Here is a 19,223-nt window from a genome sequence, read left to right on the forward strand (position 1 = left end):
CTGTCTGTGTTGTGTTGGAATAATGAACACATTTCTGTGGTGTGTTCCTCTTTAGGTCGGTTTGGAAACCAAGTGGATCATTTTCTTGGATCACTGGCTTTTGCTAAAATGCTGAACCGAACCCTCGCGGTTCCGCCGTGGATAGTTTACCGTCATCACTCTCCCCCTTTTAAAAACGTAAACACAATACACTTCACTACTTTGACCACCTTTCTTCTGTCCCTGTACACTTTTGGGAAGTCTAGCTTTAGCTGGTAGTGTTTTGGTATACAGTTGCTGGTTTGTAGCTGCTGCAAGTTGGTCATCATCTGGTTCAAACCAATGTTACCATTGTATAATTTATTAACGCTTATTTATTTCATTTGAATTGTGTTTTTAAGTTTTATTTTATGCTGGTATTAATATTTTATTTTGTTTCATCTTTATTTGAATTGATGAAAACAGTTCATTAACTTGTAGACCATCTTGGACAATCACCGACTAGCTACCAGCTGGTTTAGGAACATAGAGAATGATGAGCCACGTGATGACCAGCTGTCACACTAATAGTGTAGTACAAGGGGAAAGTACAATTCATTGATAATGTATGGTATGCTCCTGTGTCTCTCAAACAGGTGCACGTCCCTTACAGTGAGTTTTTCCAGTTGGAGCCAGTGAAGCAGTACCACCGTGTGGTGAGTCTGGAGGACTTCATGGAGCACTTGGCTCCTAAGCACTGGCCCCGTGGTCAGAGACTCGCGTACTGCTTCGAGTCCGCATCTCACAGGAGCCTGGACAAAAAGAGCTGTCCGATGAAGGTAATGTGGATGTTCATTCTTTGAGGTGCTTGAAGTGCAATTGTTGGCTATTACAATGCAAAATACTGTAAGTTTATGCTCTGCTTTAGCAGATATGTAACTGATGTGGAACTGTTGGATTTGTTGCTCTAGCTTTTACACTTCCTTAATTTATATTTTTTCTGGACTTTCACAATGAGAAAATATATAAAAGGGATGTTCACCCAAAAATGAAAATTCTGTCATTAATGACTTTATTATCATTATTATATTATTATCATGTCGTTTCAAACCCTTAAGACTTTTGTTCGTTTTCGTAACACAAATGAAGATCTTTTTGATGAAATCTGAGAGCTTTCTGTCCCTCCATTGACAGAACCTCATTGGTTCTCGCACGTCTAGCGGACATGCTTGAGCTTTCGTTACCACAACTGATGTGTGAGTTGATGAATGTGATATGCGATTTAAAAGCCTAAATTCAATCTGTTCATCATATAAAGCGATCGTGTCTCTTCAGAGAATTTTGGACTAAAACCACTTAATTCATATGGATTATAAACTTTTTAAAGCCTCAAAGTGTCAGTTGTATTATAGCGGTCTACTATGGGGGGACAGAAATCACTCAGATTTCATCAGAAAGTTCTTCACTTGTGTTCTGAAGATGAACGGAAGTCTTACGAGGTTGGAACGAAACGAGGCCGAGTAATTACTGACAATTTTCATTTTTGGGTGATCAATGATGGCATATACGATGGAAACACTGCCATCTGTTGGATTTTTAGCAGATCTGTATGTTGTTTCATACCACAATATTTTCATGACTGTGTACTTGTAATGCAGCCTGTTGATTCTGATGCAGGATGGAAATCCTTTTGGACCGTTCTGGGACCATATTGGAGTCGACTTTGACCGCTCCATTCTTTTCGGAGGTCTGTCATTCAACTCCTACTACCAGCCGCACTGGATAAAGAGGTACGATTAATCTGAAACGCTCACAATAATCAAAATGATTGCACTCAGGCTCCCTCCACCTTATTTTTTTCTCTCTCAAACTCTGTTTTTCTTTTTCTTCAGGTTTCCCCCAGCGGAGCATCCAGTTCTCGCTCTTCCAGGAGCCCCAGCGCAGTTCCCTGTACTGGAGGAGCACATCGGACTGCAGCAGTATGTGGTGTGGTCTGACAAACTGGTACAGGAAGGAGAAGGCCATATCAACACCCTGCTAAACAGACCCTATGTGGGCATCCATCTGAGGATTGGCTCTGATTGGGTAAAGTCTGAAAATATGACAACTGTTTTCTACATCAATAATAAGAAATGTTTCTTGAGCACAAAAGTATCATATTAGAATGATTTCTGAAGGATCATGTGACACTGAAGACTGGAGTAATGATGCTGAAAATTCAGCTTTACCATCCCAGGAATAAATTACATTTTAAAATATATTCAAATAGAAAACAGTTTGAAATAGTTAGAAAACGATTCTTGATAAATTGAGAATCACAATTTTTTGGTATAAATAGAGATCACGATTCTGAATAGACAACTAAACAAAATAACACATAGGCTCATTTACTAGAGGTTCTGTCAAAATATGAATTGCTGCAGTCTGTTTAACCCTTTCACACGTAAGTTTAAAATATTCTAGCTGACCCCCCAGCATGAGTTTTTTTTTTTTTTAGAACGCATCACATTATTATTATTATAAACCTTTATAATCATCATGTTAGTTGATCTATAATGCACGATAGGCGTCGCCATGTTAGTTTGCACCGCAATTTACAACACGTCATTTCATCCACTTCTCCCGAAATACATGAAAGTATGTGGCGGGTGAAGTATAGAGTACATTTTATGTGTATCTGATATGAATAAAAAATGTCGTCAATTTAGATATTCTGTATGATGTACTGAGTGCTCTAATCACACTGGTGTGATCGTATGTGTCAAAGTGTTAATTTTTTAAATTTAGTATTAATTAAAACATTTTTTTTAATTGGTTGTGAATTAATGATTCAATGACTCACTCATAAAGACTTTAATTGTTTCAGTACTGCATGAATCAGCATTTTTGAACAAATCTCTTGAATGACAAATGCATTTTTTAAACAGTCACATGTCGCCACCTACTGGTGTAATGATGTAATTGATACAATCTCTATAAAGTTAAAACTATCAACTTTTTCCCAGTACCTCTGTGATAATTTGAGTGATTGTAAGTCTAAAATACTGTGTGGTTGAAGCGGTTTCTTATCTATACATGACAACTGCTGTCTCTGGATCAGCATCAGACAGACAGTCTCTGGATCAGCAGCAGCACCATCGCAGATTTGAATGTTTGCTGTGATCGCACTTGTCAAGTTTAATAAACATCATTGTCATTTAGGAATAAGATCACATGGGCGTTTGAATCGAGATTGCGATCTTTTAACGATTAATCATGCAGCTCTAGAATTTACTGTATTTTGATCAAATAGATACTTTCAAAAATATAACATTAACCAACCACCACAAATATTTGAACAGTGTATAGTTTTATCTCTCTGTATGTTAATAAGTTAAATGTTGTTGTTTTTTAATTGATTTTACTTTGTTATTGTCTTAAAAATAGTAATAGATAGAATTAGAATTTTTAGACCTAATGTGGCCTGAATCAGATGCACATCATATCCTCTTAAAGGAGAACTCCGGTCAATTTTAACATTGAGCTCAATTTTTAGTAAATTTGGAGTGCTGTCAATACAGAGAACAACGACAAAAATCGGTGTTGCCTACACTGTGTTATCCTATTTTTAAAATTTGCACCCTATTGACTTCAATGGGGCAAGTTTTAAACCTGCTTTTATCCTCTTAACATATTTGATGTCATACAAGTGCCCAGCCATGTTGAGTGATTCCTGAACACGAGTGAATCTGACTGCAGTAGATGTGAAAGATATGAATAAAAATGATGTTATATCAGCCAGCACAAATACCTGTATTTAGTTCCTGTTTTCGGTGGAAGTCCAAAGTAGTCGATTGTCGAGTTGACGCGCATAGGTTTAGTTACTTAGATCACGCGCGTGAACTCGACAATCGACTACTTTGGACTTCGACCGAAAACAGGAACTAAATACAGGTATTTGCGCTTGTTGAATTAACATCATTTTTATGAATATCTTTCACATCTAATGCAGTCAGATTCACCGTGTTCACTCTGAAGGAATCACTCAACATGGCTGGGCACTTGTAATGACACATCAAGGATGGTAAGAGGATAAAAGCAGGTTTAAAACTTGCCCCATTGAAGTCAATAGGGTGCAAATTTTAAAAATAGGATAACACGGTGTAGGCAACACCGATTTTTGTCGTTGTTCTCTGTATTGACAGCACTCCAAATTTACTAAAAATTGAGCTCAATGTTAAAATTGACCGGAGTTCTCCTTTAACTATTGTTTTTACCATTCCACACAGCAAAATGCCTGCAAGCTTTTGAAGTCGGCTGATACTGGTCCTCACTTCATGGCGTCTCCACAGTGTGTGGGATACGACCGCCAAACTGCCCTGCCGCTGACCATGACCATGTGTTTACCGGATCTGTCCGAGATCCGCCGTGCTGTGAAACTCTGGGTGAAGAACACCAGTGCTCAGTCAGTATACATAGCCACCGACTCCGAGTCGCACACCGCAGAGATTCAGAAACTCTTCAAGGGCGAGGTGAGGTTTTACATTTTCACATTACAAATGCGTAACCGTGATTTAGGAAACAGAATATAATAGCGCTGACACATTTTGTGCAGGTGAAGGTCGTGAGCTTGCAGCCGGACACTGCTCAGGTTGACCTGTATGTCCTCGGCCAGGCCGATCACTTCATCGGCAACTGCGTCTCGTCCTTCTCAGCCTTTGTTAAAAGGGAGAGAGATTTTCACGGGAAACCTTCATCCTTCTTCGGCATGGACTACCCAGGAAAAAGGAAAACAAAAGAGGAACTCTAATGAAATTAAGAGGTTACGTTTTTGTAACTGTGAATACTGGTTGAGGGTTTGCATGTTTCAGGTGTCATTCGTTTTTGAACAAGAACATTTCGATTTACGTTAAGTACTTAAATGAAGGGAGAACAATGGAGGTTAGTTCCTCATTGAGTTCTCTGGACACACCATATCTCCCATTTTGCACTACTACCTTAACTGTGAGCAACCAAACCAGAACCAAATGCCCCACTAGATCTTGCTCCCTGTTTCTTCTAGAAATAAGTGTTTTATCATGGCATATCGATTATATGTTTGTACTGGGATGTTTGTATAGACTGGCTAATTCGAGGATGGAAACTGACCCGTTAGGGTCTAAGAATTATGACCGAGAGACTAGTCAGATTTAGTCAGGTGTAAGCGGTGAAGCCAATTTAAGAGCACCAGTGATTTCTGAAAATGTATAAAAAATAATAATAACATTAAATGCATGTCATACAGACTTTCTGGTGTTCCAGTAATGCAAATTATTTTGAAAGTCAGTGTGAAACCGAATGGCAGAAATGTTTTATAAGTGTTTTAAACTGTTTGTTATTGTTAGTAATTTTGTATTGGATGACATTCCTCAAATTAGTTTATCAATAAAAAATAAAATGAGCAGTATTCGGTGTGCATTTGTGTCCTTTGGTTTTATGATCTATTTAAAAAGGCGTTCTTTAAATATGTTTACATCTGTATATACTCAAAAATCAATCAATGAATCAAATTGTTTCCACTCAAATGCAGTGGTTACTATACTACTTTTCAAACGTTTAGGGTTGATCATTTCTTTTTATGTTTTTGAAAGAAGTTTCTTATGTTCACTAAGGCTGTCTTCATTTGGTGATAATACAGTTAAAGGTATATTTTAAAATGTAGGCCTAATTTATTTCTGTGATGGTAAAGCTGAAATTTCAGCATCTTTACTCCAGTCTTCAGTGTCACGTGATCCTTCAGAAAGCATCCTGATTTTATGTTTAGGAAACATTTGTCAATTTGGATAGAGCTAATGTGTCCTTACTGAGTTTTAAATTATTATTAATTTCTTTCATCAAAAAAACTTGAACAATAGTGTATTTATTGTCAGTGCAACAAATTGTTGCAAAAAAAAGTAGTTTTAAATATGTCTATTTGTCAATTTGAAAACTTATTCTTAATAATAAATTGATCATTCATTAATTTTATTAGCGCTTTATTGTTATTCCATTACTTTAATAACAAAACAAACAAATATACAAATCTATAGTGGACATTTGAAACCGCTTTGAAAATATTTAACTAAAGGTTGGATATGGCAAGCCGTTTTGACTTTTATTCATTCAATTCTTCTTGATATCAACAATTAAATTTTCACTAGTTAAAATTATTAAATTAATTTATTATTAAATATGTATTAATATTATTATGATTCATTTATAATTAAATGTATTAATTTAATAATATTGCGTTGTGTCTCGAAAAAGGCGGTCAGGGAGATGTCATCACGCCAACGAAGTCTGCCTTTACAGCCTCATCATGCTTATAATTGTGCTCTTATTAACTAATCTTACTCAAACTTAAGTTTCGGAGAAAATGTTTTTAGATAAAAATTGAAAGAGTTGTTGATAGCTTAGTGATGGTGACGTTGAAGTCGTGGGACCGTGGTGTAGGCTCGTTCATTTCAGCCTTTTACCTCTGTCGACTGCATTTAGGCATCAACATTGTATTTTCACTAGTTAAAAAAGAAATCGTATTTCTGCTAGTGATGACGTCATTGTTGATATCAAGAATTCATATCCTTGGAATGAAAGCTTGCCCTTGCCACAGGCTGGATTGATCCAGCAGCAGTAACGTTAGATCCATCCCGGCCTGCAGGGGGATCACCTCTCCCTTTCTCCCTATCTCCCTCTCACACAGTCAGACAGCCACAGACATGGCTGACGGAGTTCGTGAGGAGAGATACGGGTAATTTTGCATATTTAATCGCTTGGCAGATTTGAGAGGTGTATTCTGGCGGATATGAAGACGACGGCGATTGTTGGCGTAATTGACAGGTTAAATAGTTGGGGATGGGAGAGGTGAGTCGCATGTCTTACGTTATATGTGTGTTGCTGTATAAATGACTCGGTTTGTTTGCCGTTGCCAGGCCGCTTGTCTTGAGTCTCTGAGGAGCGCCGACCTCAATAACCCGTTTATACACATTGACCGCTAATATTAACGAAATTATATGATTTAACTTTGATTAAATAACATGATTTCAGTTGAAACAGTGACGTTTTCAACCAAACAGACAATTCTTGTCTCTCGTATTTACTCTTTATAGTCTGTTTGTCGCCGTTATATCTCGCTATTTCATGACAACCGAGACTGAGATTTAATTTAACGTTACAGACTCTAACGTTAAACCAGATTTACAGATATTTGAGATGATTTTTTTTCCCAGATGGGCTTATATAAATTGGCACTGATGCTACAGATAATATCGTAGTTCATGTATTGTCTTTCATCGTATAAATTATAATGGTGGGCAATGTAGGAAAAATGCTAATTTGGGAATAATGTAATAACGACTGCTGTAACGTTAAGTTACGTTACTTAAGCAAATGAATTGCGTAATTATTTATCGCAAGATCGTTTTATATATATAACGTTACTTTTGGGTTGGCTACAGTGAAGTGGCTAAAATTGGCTTTTGGTGCAAGTTTGGTAAGGAAAATATCATTAAGGAGGGGCAAAAACGACTTTACAAGTCTAGAAATGTACGTTAGTTGGTTGTATATTCTAGCAATCGATTCATCAGCTGGTCACTTTCTAGCCTCAGCTCTATACTTTAGCCTAGTTGGCTAACGTTAGTTGTAAAGCTACAAAAACGTACAGCTAATAAACATTGTGATATTATTCTAGGCCAACTTCAACTAAAACTATTCCACCCAACCTTTACAAATAACTATGGCTACAGTTATTATATAATGCTATTTTGATATACAGCCAACCATAATACTGAATGATTGTGATATTGAGGTACCATGGCATTTATGGTAACGGTGCTCAAAAGTTCTTGACCATTCTTGATGGAATGTTGCAGAATTTATAAATTGTTTATCTGTGCACATAAATAAAATAAATAAATATATATAATTAATTAATGAGTCCAGTCAGTCCACATAAATAATCTTTAATAAAAATAACTTTCCCTCCATCTTGCAGTGACATCTCTTCTCTTCTCTGATGACAAGGGCGGGACAACCTGTCACTCACTTGAGATCACAGCAATAGCTTCCCATGGACAAAATCAAGTCCCGCCCTAATTTTGTTGTTGTTCGAGAAGCCATTTCACTTGGATATGTCACAATAGGAAAGAAAAGACTATTGCAACTTTCATGCTGATTTAAAAAAAACAAAAACAAAAAAAAAAACATGAAAATGCAATGTCCTAGTCATTTTGTTTTTGTTCATTTGAATTAAAAAAAAAAATCATGAGATAAAAAGTCTAAATTGACATAAGACATCGACATGACGTCAGCTTGATTTAAAATTTTGTTAGCTTACCAAATATGTTGTTATCATTCTGTCTTTTTGTGAAAAATGGTAACTACAGATTTGCCTCCTAAGTTAACTAGAAAAATGTTTGTTTTTATTCATATTTAGCCTATCTCTTGGCTTTGTACATGTTTCTGTCATTTCACCGAGTTGCATCATGTTTTGCAGGCTCTGATGCTGGCAGCTCCATCACTGTGAAATAAACTACAAACTCATTAAGAGAAGCCAGCAGATATACCAAAGCACTCCAGAAGGCAACAAAATGTCCAAAAGCAAGAGCTCTGAATCCGTTAAGGTAGTGGTGCGTTGCCGCCCCATGAATGAGAAAGAGCGAGTCGCCAACTTTGATAGAGTGGTCTCCGTGGATGTGAAGTTAGGGCAAGTGGGCGTGCGCAACCCTCGAGCTGCATCCTCCCATGATCACCCCAAAGTGTTCACCTTCGATTCCGTTTACGACTGGAATTCAAAGCAGATGGAGCTCTACGATGAGACTTTCCGCCCATTGGTGGACTCTGTACTGTTCGGCTTCAATGGGACCATCTTTGCATACGGTCAGACGGGCACCGGAAAGACTTTCACGATGGAAGGGGTACGAAACGACCCCGAAAGGAGGGGTGTCATTCCGAACTCCTTTGAACACATATTCACTCACATCTCCCGCTCTCAGAACCAGCAGTACTTGGTCAGGGCTTCATACTTGGAGATTTATCAAGAAGAAATCAGGGACCTCTTATCGAAGGACCAGTTGCACCGATTGGAGCTCAAAGAGAGGCCTGATACGGGCGTCTACGTCAAAGACCTCTCTTCGTTCGTCACTAAAAGCGTTCGTGAGATTGAGCATGTGATGAATGTGGGGAACCAGAACCGCTCGGTTGGTGCAACCAACATGAACGAGCACAGCTCTCGCTCTCACGCCATCTTCGTCATCACCGTTGAGTGCAGTGAGTTGGGTCCTGATGGAGAGAACCACATTCGGGTTGGGAAACTCAACCTTGTTGACCTGGCAGGAAGTGAACGACAGGCCAAAACTGGAGCGCAAGGTGAGCGCTTGAAAGAAGCCACCAAAATCAACCTCTCCTTGTCAGCTTTGGGCAACGTCATCTCGGCGCTGGTGGACGGGAGAAGCACCCACATCCCGTACCGTGACTCTAAGCTTACGAGGCTGCTGCAGGATTCCTTGGGTGGAAATGCCAGAACGGTTATGGTGGCCAACATTGGACCTGCTTCCTACAATGTAGAGGAGACTTTGACCACGCTACGCTATGCAAACCGCGCCAAAAACATCAAGAACAAACCCCGCGTCAATGAAGACCCCAAGGATGCCCTGCTCCGGGAGTTTCAGGAGGAGATCGCCCGCTTGAAAGAACAATTGGAGAAAAGGTCTGGCAAGAAGAGGAGAAAAAGGAGGAGGAGGAGGGTTGGAGAAGGAGGAGAGGAGTTAGAGGATGGGGAGGAGGATGATGACGAGGAGGATGATGACGACGACGAAGAGGAAGAAATAGGTGCAGATAAGAACATCTCCGATTATTGGCGTGAGCAACAGGAGAAGCTGGAGAAGGAGAGGAGGGCCATCATGGAGGACCACAGCCTGGTGGCAGAGGACAAACAGCGCCTGCTGAAAGAGAAGGAGAGGAAGATGGACGATCTACGCAGAGAGAAGGACGCTTCCGAGATGCTGACGGCCAAAGTTAAGGTTAGACAGTCCAAACCTCGGGAGGAAATACATTACTGTTTAAAAGTTTTTATATGTTTGAAAGAAGTTTCTATGCTCATTAAGGCTGCATTTATTTGATATAACAACACAATTTTACTGTTTTTATTCCTGTGATGTCAAAGCTGAATTTTCAGAATCATTGCTCCAGTCTTCAGTGTCACATGATCCTTCAGAAATCATTCTAATATGCTAATTTGATACTCAAGAATAATTTCTTATTATTCTGCTTAATATCTTTTTGTGGAAAACATGATCATTTTTTTCTTTGATAAATAGAAATGTCAACAGAACCGCATTCATTTTAAACAGATTAATTTTTGTGTGCAATATTATAAATGTCCTTTTTAAACCTCGTGAAATTATTGCAAATTTTCTTTGTGATAAACGTAACATTTGATGACCCCCCCCCCCCCCCAACCCTCAAAAAATATTTATAAAGTCTTTTTTTAAATTATATATATATATTAAAAAAAATTAAACTTGAAAATGTATACATGTAGATATGTTTAAATCCATAATTGTAAATGGATTTTTTGTTTTGTTTTTTGCATTGGGGCAATTGAGATAATGTCATGGAAACGACCGGTCTGGTCAGTCAAAAAGAAAAATATCCTTTATTGAGCCCTTACATGAGTCTTTTAAAAGATTTATTAAAAGAACCAGCTCATAAGAGTCATGTGTTCATATTAATACTCATTTATTTAGTCTCCTTGGATTCAATTCTGGCTGCAAACAACTTGCAGCTTTTATAAAATATAGGAAAGATTCAATAGTATTTGTTTTAAATGCATCTGGCTTATCAGATAACCAGTTGATTGTTCTCAGGCCATGGAGAGCAAGCTGCTGGTGGGAGGGAAGAACATCGTGGACCACACCAATGAGCAGCAGAGGATTCTGGAGCTGAAGAGACAGGAGATCGCTGAACAGGTACACTTTCCAACAACACACTTTATACTAGAGATTGAGCTGGACTGTGTTTCAGTCCTCAAGGTTGTTTCAAAGGAGACAGGTTATTTTAGTCTCCTCATCGTTTGTGGTGTGGATATTCTGGGAAGCTGAATTTTAAATGGAGGAAAAAAGCTGATTTAAGCATTTATGAGTTTTTTTTTATACCTAACAGTCCTGTCTTTGTTTAGTTGGAGCTGCATTTACAAACCTTACTTAGAAATTATGATGCAATATGTAGCTTGTCGTTGTGTTCAAGAACAATGTTCATCTAAAAGATGATTAGCTAGAAATCTGTATGGTAATTTTCTTGCCGTTGTGATGTTATTAACTTTATATGAGCACTTATACTTGGGCATGTGAAATGCAAAGATGTTTAAACATTTATTGTGTGTGTGTGTGTGTGTGTGTGTGTGTGTGAGCAGAAAAGGCGGGAAAGGGAGATGAAGCAGGAAATAGAGTGTCGTGATGAAGATACACTGGAGTTGAAAGAGACGTACAGCTCACTGCAGCAGGAAGTTGACATCAAGACCAAGAAACTGAAAAAGGTATTGATGCTTATATATCAGCTTCTATGCATTGGATTGGTTCCAGTTAATGGGTGAGAGAATATTCTTACTCATAACAATCATTATGTTAATTGGACATTTCTTGTTTATTCTGCTCTGTTTAGCGCTGCTGCTAAATAGCGGTGCAGGAGACATTATGGCTTATAGGAACTGTACAAATGAACATGTCAAAGTTACAATGGCATTAGAAAAGCTGCTTGTGCATGTGATCAGATGTATTTTTAGAGTCTAGCTGTATTCTCTGGAGTCATTAGTAGTAGGACAGCTCTCATGACATATCTCCATCCTCCTGGTTGAGGATCATCCATACATGACTGAATGTGACCTCCTTTTGGCAGAGTGTTCAGAGCATATGAGTGATTCTATAAGATACATTGGAGATACATTTTGCGTTTCAAGAAAGGTAAAAAACTGTTCACTAACAGAAATTCTTTCCAGTATATTATTGAAAACATATTCCATTTTAATAATTCGGTGCTTGCCAAACAGTTTTTTCCCCCTTTTTTTTTATACGAAAAAACGAATTTCTTTATAGTACCGGTAATGGTTCAGTTTGTCAACTCTGTTACTGTCAATTCTGTTACATACTGTCAGCATTGTTACTCTACCATGGTAACCACATTGACAATTTTAAACTGTTTAGCCCAAAACTCTACTTGCTAGCATAAATGCTATGAGCACATAGCACTAATGAAATCATGATTTTTAAACCTACTGTGATCAGTGATAAATTCTGTTTTCCTTTCGATATTGTAGTTACAATTTTGAGGTTTTACAAAATAACTTTCTAGATTTTAGATTAAACTATTTTCTCAGATAGAGCACACATGCCTTTCAGTGCTTCAGATCTTATCAGTGAGGGAAAGTGACATCATTTCCTGTATCTTATAGTTGTGGGAGATAATTCCACCAATTTAAAGGCAAAGTATGGTACGGTAACAGAATTGACGCAAGATTTATATTTATGGAGACACATTTTTATAAGATTATATTTATTATATATAGGGCTTTTATAAATAAAATAAATGAAATATTACCTATAGAAAAGTAAAATAATATATTTTGATCACACAATGAAACATGATGGAAAAAATACAATGACTACTTCGGACAAGAAGAAATTATGATTTTCAGCTATATAAGATGCTTTTCAAAGAATATATTGGAATGGCCTGTAACATCTTGATCCGTGCCAATGAGTAACAAATTATTATTTAAAAAAATATATATAACAAGGAGAAAAATACAATGACTTTGGACCCCAAATGTACCTAAAATTATAGAATCACCCATATGCCTTACTTATTCCTATAAGAGCCTAATCTTTTTTTGAATGTCTTGTCTGTTCCTGTCTCCATGTAGCTCTTTTCCAAGCTCCAGTCTGTGAAGGCGGAGATTCAGGACGCCCAGGATGAACATGTCAAATACAGGCAGGAGCTGGAGCAGACTCAGAACGAGCTGACCAGAGAACTCAAACTTAAGTATGTCAACCCAGAAACCCTCACCATCAGCATTACCAGAATGTAGGCATCACAACATTATGATGTACTAAATCAAAATGGATATTAATTTTGAGGTTCGTTAAAGATTACATTTAGCAGTGTTGATACATTATTAGTGTTTGTAAAAAATCTTTTCAGATCTTATCAGAAACCACAACCATGGCGATAAAGAAATCCTAGATTTAATGGTTTTGTTGCTATAGTGTGTAGAGTGTTCTGACTTCTTGGAAATCTTCTGAACTCAGCACTACTACATTACAGATGTCAACAGTTTAATACACACTCTCACTAAGACTCTAGTGTACTGAGCGATCTCTGAAGTAGAGTATCCATTAAGGGGAGATTTACAGACTGCTTTTGAGTGCAGTTGGGGTGAGTGAGTGTTCAAGATAAAGAAATCTACTCTATTATGGATGTTCCAAGTTCTTGATATGGCTTTGAAAAACATTTTTTAAGAAAAAATTTAATTTTATGAATTAAAATAAATATATCATGTGATGCTGTATAGCCATCAAGTAAAAGTTTTCCTTAACTCTACCACGTGTGTATGTGTACATCTAAATCATTATTTAAACTTTTCAAGGTGTAAAAGTATAATTTTAAAAAATATATAACCACACAGTCATGAGTGCTTATAGGTGTCTTTTTTGTCATATAACTTATTATTTTCTGCTTGATGGTCATACATTTTATTTTTCGGTGTTCTTATAATTACATAAAACTAACCCTTAATCAATCCCTATTCCTAACCCTATTGTAATGCATTTAAGTAATATTAATTTATTAACAACATGTAATTACACTGTAACAAGGACACCTTAAAATTAAGTGTAACCTATCCCTTTCAAATATTAATATTTTAACAAATTTTCCTTCACTGTTTTTAATAATAAGATGATGCCAAAATACTTCAAGGTTTAATACTTGAAGTCTTTTTTTCTTCATTATAAAAAATCAATCTCCAAAAATATTCAGAAATTTAAAGCATGTTATCATGGAAGAGGTCTTTATATAAGGCATTTTGAATAATGAAAAGATCCTTAACATCATGTCATTGACTTGTTAACATTTGTGTTTTTCCCACCAGACATCTGATCATAGAGAACTTCATCCCACTGGAGGAGAAGAACAAGATTGTGACTCGAGCCACTTTTGACGAGGAAGATGACCTCTGGAAAATGACCCCCATCACCCGCATTCAAAAGTACGTAGGCTGATTTTGGAAATTTGAAACTGGGAAATGATTTGGAAAGTGTCATTTTAGGCCACCAACATCCTTGACTTGTTCACTGTAACGTTTCTTGTTTTTCTCAGTGATCAGCAGATGATGAAAAGGCCTGTTTCTGCAGTCGGCTACAGACGGCCTCTGAGTCAGCATGCCCGTATGGCCATGTTGATGCGGCCTGATGTCAGATACAAGGTATGCTGACACTGTTCCCATAATCCTCCACATGGCACTACACAAAGCCTTAAGTTACAGCACTCCCTCACTCTTTACAGCGACAGAGATGAGCTTAGGAGAATCAAACGCACGTCGTGTCCTTGATCTTTTGCCTTCGTCTTTTGATATTCTCCCCGCCCGTCTTTTAGGCTGAGAATATCTTGCTGCTGGAGTTGGACTTGCCCACACGGACCACAAAAGACTACGAGGGACCGGTGATAGCACCTAAAGTGGCTGCGGCTCTGGAGGACGCTCTGAGAGAGGAGGACGAGATCCAGGTGGACGCCTCAGGCCTCCGTGCCAGCCTTGGCTCCAGTCCAGGCCTCAGCGCTTCCGCTGCTGGGTTTTCCAAGAAACCAAAGTCAGGGTGAGAAATTATCCCTCCAACTAGGGCTGCACGATATATATATATATATATAAAAACGATATCGCAATATGGCTTAGTGCAATTGTCAAATCACGCAGATTGCAGTTTAATTAAATAAATGCATGCCACCGGCTCCAGAGTGGCACTGCTCATGCACACGTGTGCAGCCCATGATAAAGTGCTTCACCCGACTATAAGCTGCCTACATGCAAAGTGCAGAGTTTCACTTATTTTACAGTACAACAGTTACAATATATTTATTTTGCACTCCCCAACAGAATCCCTTCACTCATTCTAGAATGATTGCTTCTTACCTTATATAGCTATTTTAGTTGTCTGGTGAGCATTCCTGTATTTCTTCATAGCGCAAAAAAAGTAAATCGCAATGTCAGTTTTTTCCAATATGGTGCAGCCCTACCTTCAACCTCTTCCCTTTTATTTTCCACCTCTTTGTTTATCCTACCTTAATACACTTTTTCGTTTCCCCCCATAATCCTCCCACAGCCGCCCAAAAACTGGCAAGAAGGTGAGCACTGCAACTTCAGCTCACAGCCCTTTGTCCGGCTCAGGGTCTCCTCTTTACCCACAATCTCGAGGCCTTGTGCCTAAGTGACCCCGGCCTTCGCTGCTCCGTATGGACTAACCAGCTTTGGCATCAATGTTCTTAAATGCCAGGCGCATTAAAGACGGTGGAACGTCTCATCGAGCTCCTCCTGGTGTGGCATTTAAACCAATCGGCCCTCCGTTAATGCTTGTCCTTTTGACATCATGTTTATAGCACACACAAAAAAAGTTACATTTGGCAATCTGCAAAGTCTTAAAGCTCACCACAAGATGAACTTCCACAGATTTAGTTTGCACTCGAACAAAATGTTACATGTGTGTATGTGTGAGGTCATTGAGACAGCAGAAGGTCTCGGCATTGTGACCATACGTGTTAGATTCGTCTTTGTGGGGATGGTTTTGTGTGTGTGTCTACTTTTTCTAATTGTAGGAATAACAAATTTCCCACACAAAAGTAGTCGAAGATGATATTTCGGCTGGTTTGGGCCACAGAAGTACTGTGTTGAGGGAGCATAAGGACATTTTGTGATTGGCCGAGACCCAAAACAACCTCTAAGCCTTTCTTGAAGACTCTTTGAGTCTCTTTGGCTGGGGGAAGGGTTGCTGTATCCAGTAAGGAAAGGAGATAGGGAGTTTGAAGGTCATCACACTAAGATTATCAGGGTTCCAAGGTGCCTTAGATTCTCATTGAGTACAGAAGGAGGTTTCCTGGTGGTCTGAGATCTCCCTTGACCTGAAGAACCTGTAATCCACACAAAAACCCCAGTGGATGTTTCCTGAATGCTTTGATTTACACTATAAGCCTGTTGTGTTGGGCAGGCTTGTATTTAATGGCTAAATGTTACACACGGAGATCTGTAAACATGAGTAAGTCTTATATCTGTCTGTTGAACTGTCAAACCTTGAACTAGTGAAGGTAATACCATTGCCTGCTGCTACTGTAGGGTTCTTTCACCGTGTCATTGCATACGGTTTGTATATTGAGAGATGTTAGTAAATAAATCTGCATTATCAGTGCAGTTGTATTAAAATAATAATACAAAAATAATAAATGCGTCTTGGAGTGACATTTAAAAGGCTAACTTGTTAGCATACTCGTTGGTTTTATATTCAAGCAATTGTAGATAGTTTTTAACAGTCTTATTTTCTTTGCTTAGATTTATATGGTTTATTTTTGAATTTTTGTATTATTTAAAGTTCTGTACAAATTTATTTTTGCATATGAGATCTAAGTATAATTTTCATGTGATTCACTAAATTCTTCTGTGTTAAGCAGATTACATTAAATAGTAAACGGTTTTTGGATTATCAGAATGTGTACTGCAAATCCTGATGCTGGTGTTCTCATTGAAATGTGTGTATTTCTTCATTTAAATATGCATAATCTAATTCATATTACTGTCTGCTCCATCCTAGCTGTATTATTGCATACGTCTATATTATTTTAAAGGTTTTAGTATGACATAAGAACATCTAAAGCATTATAGACTAAATGAAACTATATGTCTGCATTCTAATAAACAACCACACAGAGAAAATAGTTTTAATGTTTAGAATGCTGATGTCCATAATTTCTTAACCATCTTTTAAATGATGATTAATATGTTTGACTGTGCAGGAGCTGATCCTTTTATTCAGATTTAATTTGTAATTTCTCCACCAAAAATCACTGTTTAACTTCCATAAGTAATAAATAATCATATCTTTTTATTGTTTCGCCCAAACGTCCTCCAGTTGTAGATCCTCCTCGTCCTCTTCCAGGTTATGGCAGCGCAATGATCTTGTAATCTGAAGCGTGGCCTTCCAATTCTGAGCGAGATCATTACATTTTTTGTTTTTGATCATTAAAATTTCTTAAATTGAAAATATAATTTTTTTTAAATGATTAATTTTTTTTTTTTTTAAAGATTAAGAATGTTTCCATAGTAGAACTCCTGAAATATTTAAATGGGACCTGCTGTGCTGCTTTTTTTTCTTAATTTTTTCAATTATCTTTAGTGTGAAATGTTGCTGTTTGAGCATGAAAAAGGTCTGCAAGTTACAAAGCACAGTGTCACTCCAAAGAGTTATTCTCTATATCAGTAAGCACTATTTCTGAATACCCTGAAACACTTCGATTGTAGACCTAAGTTTTCTTCAGGGAACAATCACGTCACAATATTCCTCATTTGAATAATTCCTGCCCAAGGCATAGCAAAATAAAGGGGAGAGGCCTGGTTTAGCTATATTAATAGGCTGTCCCAATTCAAAGGCTACATCATTCGAAGGACTCGAACTTCAAAGGCAACGAAGTTGGACTGAGCGTTGTCACATGGGACGGTATAGCCTACGCAGGACTGTTCTTATCGAGGCTGTAACGGCTGCCATGAGTGACAGTAACGTTTGTACTGGACTTTTTCAAAAGTTGTATTCAACTGGCTAAAGACAAAACCGGGTTCACAACCTGTCTAAATATGTTCACCGTGGTCCATTTACATACATAATAAAGAGTATAAACTATAAAATTGCATCTTGGCAAGATGTCAACATTTGAACCGCTTAATTTTTTTACATTGTATTATTATATATTCGAGTAAGTTTAAGGCCAATACTTGCATTTAAATAAATGTGTAATCCGGCAATTTCTCTCAAAAAAATTTTGTCGTCATTAGCCTGCAATATATTCGGGGGTACGCAAGGCTGCGAAGGATCCATCTGTTGTATCCTTCATTGCTCAGAAAACGAAGGACGCATTTCGAGGCCGCATTTGAAGGAGCGGTTAAATTGTGACAGCCTTTATGGCAGCGTGGTGGTGACGCAATCGGCCTTCGAAGGATGCAGCCTCTAAATTGGGACACATGTTTATGGAAAGGGGGCGGTTGACCAATCACAACACACTGGTCCAGCCGACCAATCAGAGCACATTGCGTTTTCTGGGAGGAGGGGCTTCATAGAGACCAGAACTAAACTGGGATGCGTTTCCAGTACAATGACGTAACTGCTTAACTACCGTAGTTCGATGCATCTGAAGAAATCAGGGGGGCAGTGTTCCGGAAGACATTGAAGCATCCCCGGGCGCCGCCATTGGCTAGCGGACCCCCACCTGCTGTTAGCATTCCATTGACTCCCATTCATTTTGGCGTCACTTTGACAGCGAATAACTTTACATCTGAGGCGTTTAAAGACACCGTTTGTCCATTGTTTATTTCTAAAGAAACACGAAAATGTATAAAAGGCTCCATTACCTTGTATCTTACGTTATGGCCCCGTAGAAGCAGTTTTTGTAAAAATAGGCTAACGATTGCGTCATAACCGCGCGACTCTGTCGCACAAGTCGAGAAATTACCGTATGGACAGGCAGAGAAGCTCGCAAGCAATCGGGAGGACGTGGAGGCATAAAGTCAAGGGAGAAGCCCATAGAGAGTGATAAAGTTGCTCCCGCTGCTAGCTCATGGACAGCTAATGCTCACGCTCTCCGTCTCTGCGAGATTCGGAAGGGAATGATTCAGATTTCTCTCGGCACAGCTACTAGAAGACCTACAGGTTGCTCACGTCACATCTACGTCGTCAAGCTCAGTTTGAGTCTGCGCAGTTCGCCTGGCGATCAGGAAGTAAGTGCTTCTAATTGACTTAATTTCTCTCCGTTGAAACCTATGGGGTCGCTGTGTCCAGTTTATATACTGTCTATGGAAGAAATCAACTAGCTAGTCACTACTGTTTGCCCTAAACTATAGACCCTTTTACTGTTTGTACACAATGATGACGTAGCAACGTATGCGCGCGCATATTGGCAACGGAAGTATGGCGAGAATCAGCAGAGTGTCAAGTGGGTGCTGCAGACGCGAGCATTTTTTATTATGTCCT

At 38.3% G+C, this 19,223-nt stretch overlaps 2 protein-coding genes across 3 annotated transcripts in view; both read left to right on the plus strand.

The window, feature by feature from the left end:
- The window catches only part of pofut1 (protein O-fucosyltransferase 1), a 328,122-nt gene extending 322,729 nt beyond the window's left edge, over positions 1 to 5,393 (plus strand). The window contains exons 3-8 of the mRNA XM_079587832.1: positions 56 to 177; positions 615 to 797; positions 1,636 to 1,748; positions 1,851 to 2,043; positions 4,227 to 4,469; positions 4,553 to 5,393. Of these exons, the coding sequence (XP_079443958.1) occupies positions 56 to 177; positions 615 to 797; positions 1,636 to 1,748; positions 1,851 to 2,043; positions 4,227 to 4,469; positions 4,553 to 4,747 (1,049 nt within the window). The 3' untranslated portion in view covers positions 4,748 to 5,393. The remainder of the gene's footprint in view (positions 1 to 55; positions 178 to 614; positions 798 to 1,635; positions 1,749 to 1,850; positions 2,044 to 4,226; positions 4,470 to 4,552) is intronic.
- Positions 5,394 to 6,517: 1,124 nt separating this feature from the next.
- On the plus strand, positions 6,518 to 17,087 carry kif3b (kinesin family member 3B). 2 transcript variants are annotated; one of them, XM_079587833.1, is made up of 9 exons: positions 6,518 to 6,816; positions 8,447 to 9,971; positions 10,818 to 10,919; positions 11,363 to 11,485; positions 12,869 to 12,987; positions 14,096 to 14,212; positions 14,323 to 14,428; positions 14,599 to 14,816; positions 15,321 to 17,087. In XM_079587833.1, the coding sequence occupies exons 2-9, from the start codon at positions 8,541 to 8,543 to the stop codon at positions 15,427 to 15,429; spliced, it is 2,325 nt and encodes a 774-aa protein (XP_079443959.1). In that variant the 5' UTR covers positions 6,518 to 6,816; positions 8,447 to 8,540; the 3' UTR covers positions 15,430 to 17,087. The 2 variants fall into 2 exon arrangements, with proteins under 2 accessions (XP_079443959.1, XP_079443960.1); XM_079587834.1 differs by having other exon boundaries at positions 6,559 to 6,703; positions 15,321 to 16,987.
- Positions 17,088 to 19,223: the final 2,136 nt, after the last annotated feature.

This window comes from Phoxinus phoxinus, assembly GCF_949152265.1.
Source record: "Phoxinus phoxinus genome assembly, chromosome: 18".
Classification (NCBI taxonomy): Eukaryota; Metazoa; Chordata; class Actinopteri; order Cypriniformes; family Leuciscidae; genus Phoxinus; species Phoxinus phoxinus.

Bases quoted from the DNA above. Each gene is read 5' to 3' on its own strand.
- kif3b (XM_079587833.1), top strand. From the start codon at position 8,541: ATGTCCAAAAGCAAGAGCTCTGAATCCGTTAAGGTAGTGGTGCGTTGC. The intron at 9,972-10,817 runs GTTAGACAGTCC...GATTGTTCTCAG, and splicing joins TGCTGACGGCCAAAGTTAAG to GCCATGGAGAGCAAGCTGCT. The intron at 14,213-14,322 runs GTACGTAGGCTG...TGTTTTTCTCAG, and splicing joins CCCATCACCCGCATTCAAAA to TGATCAGCAGATGATGAAAA.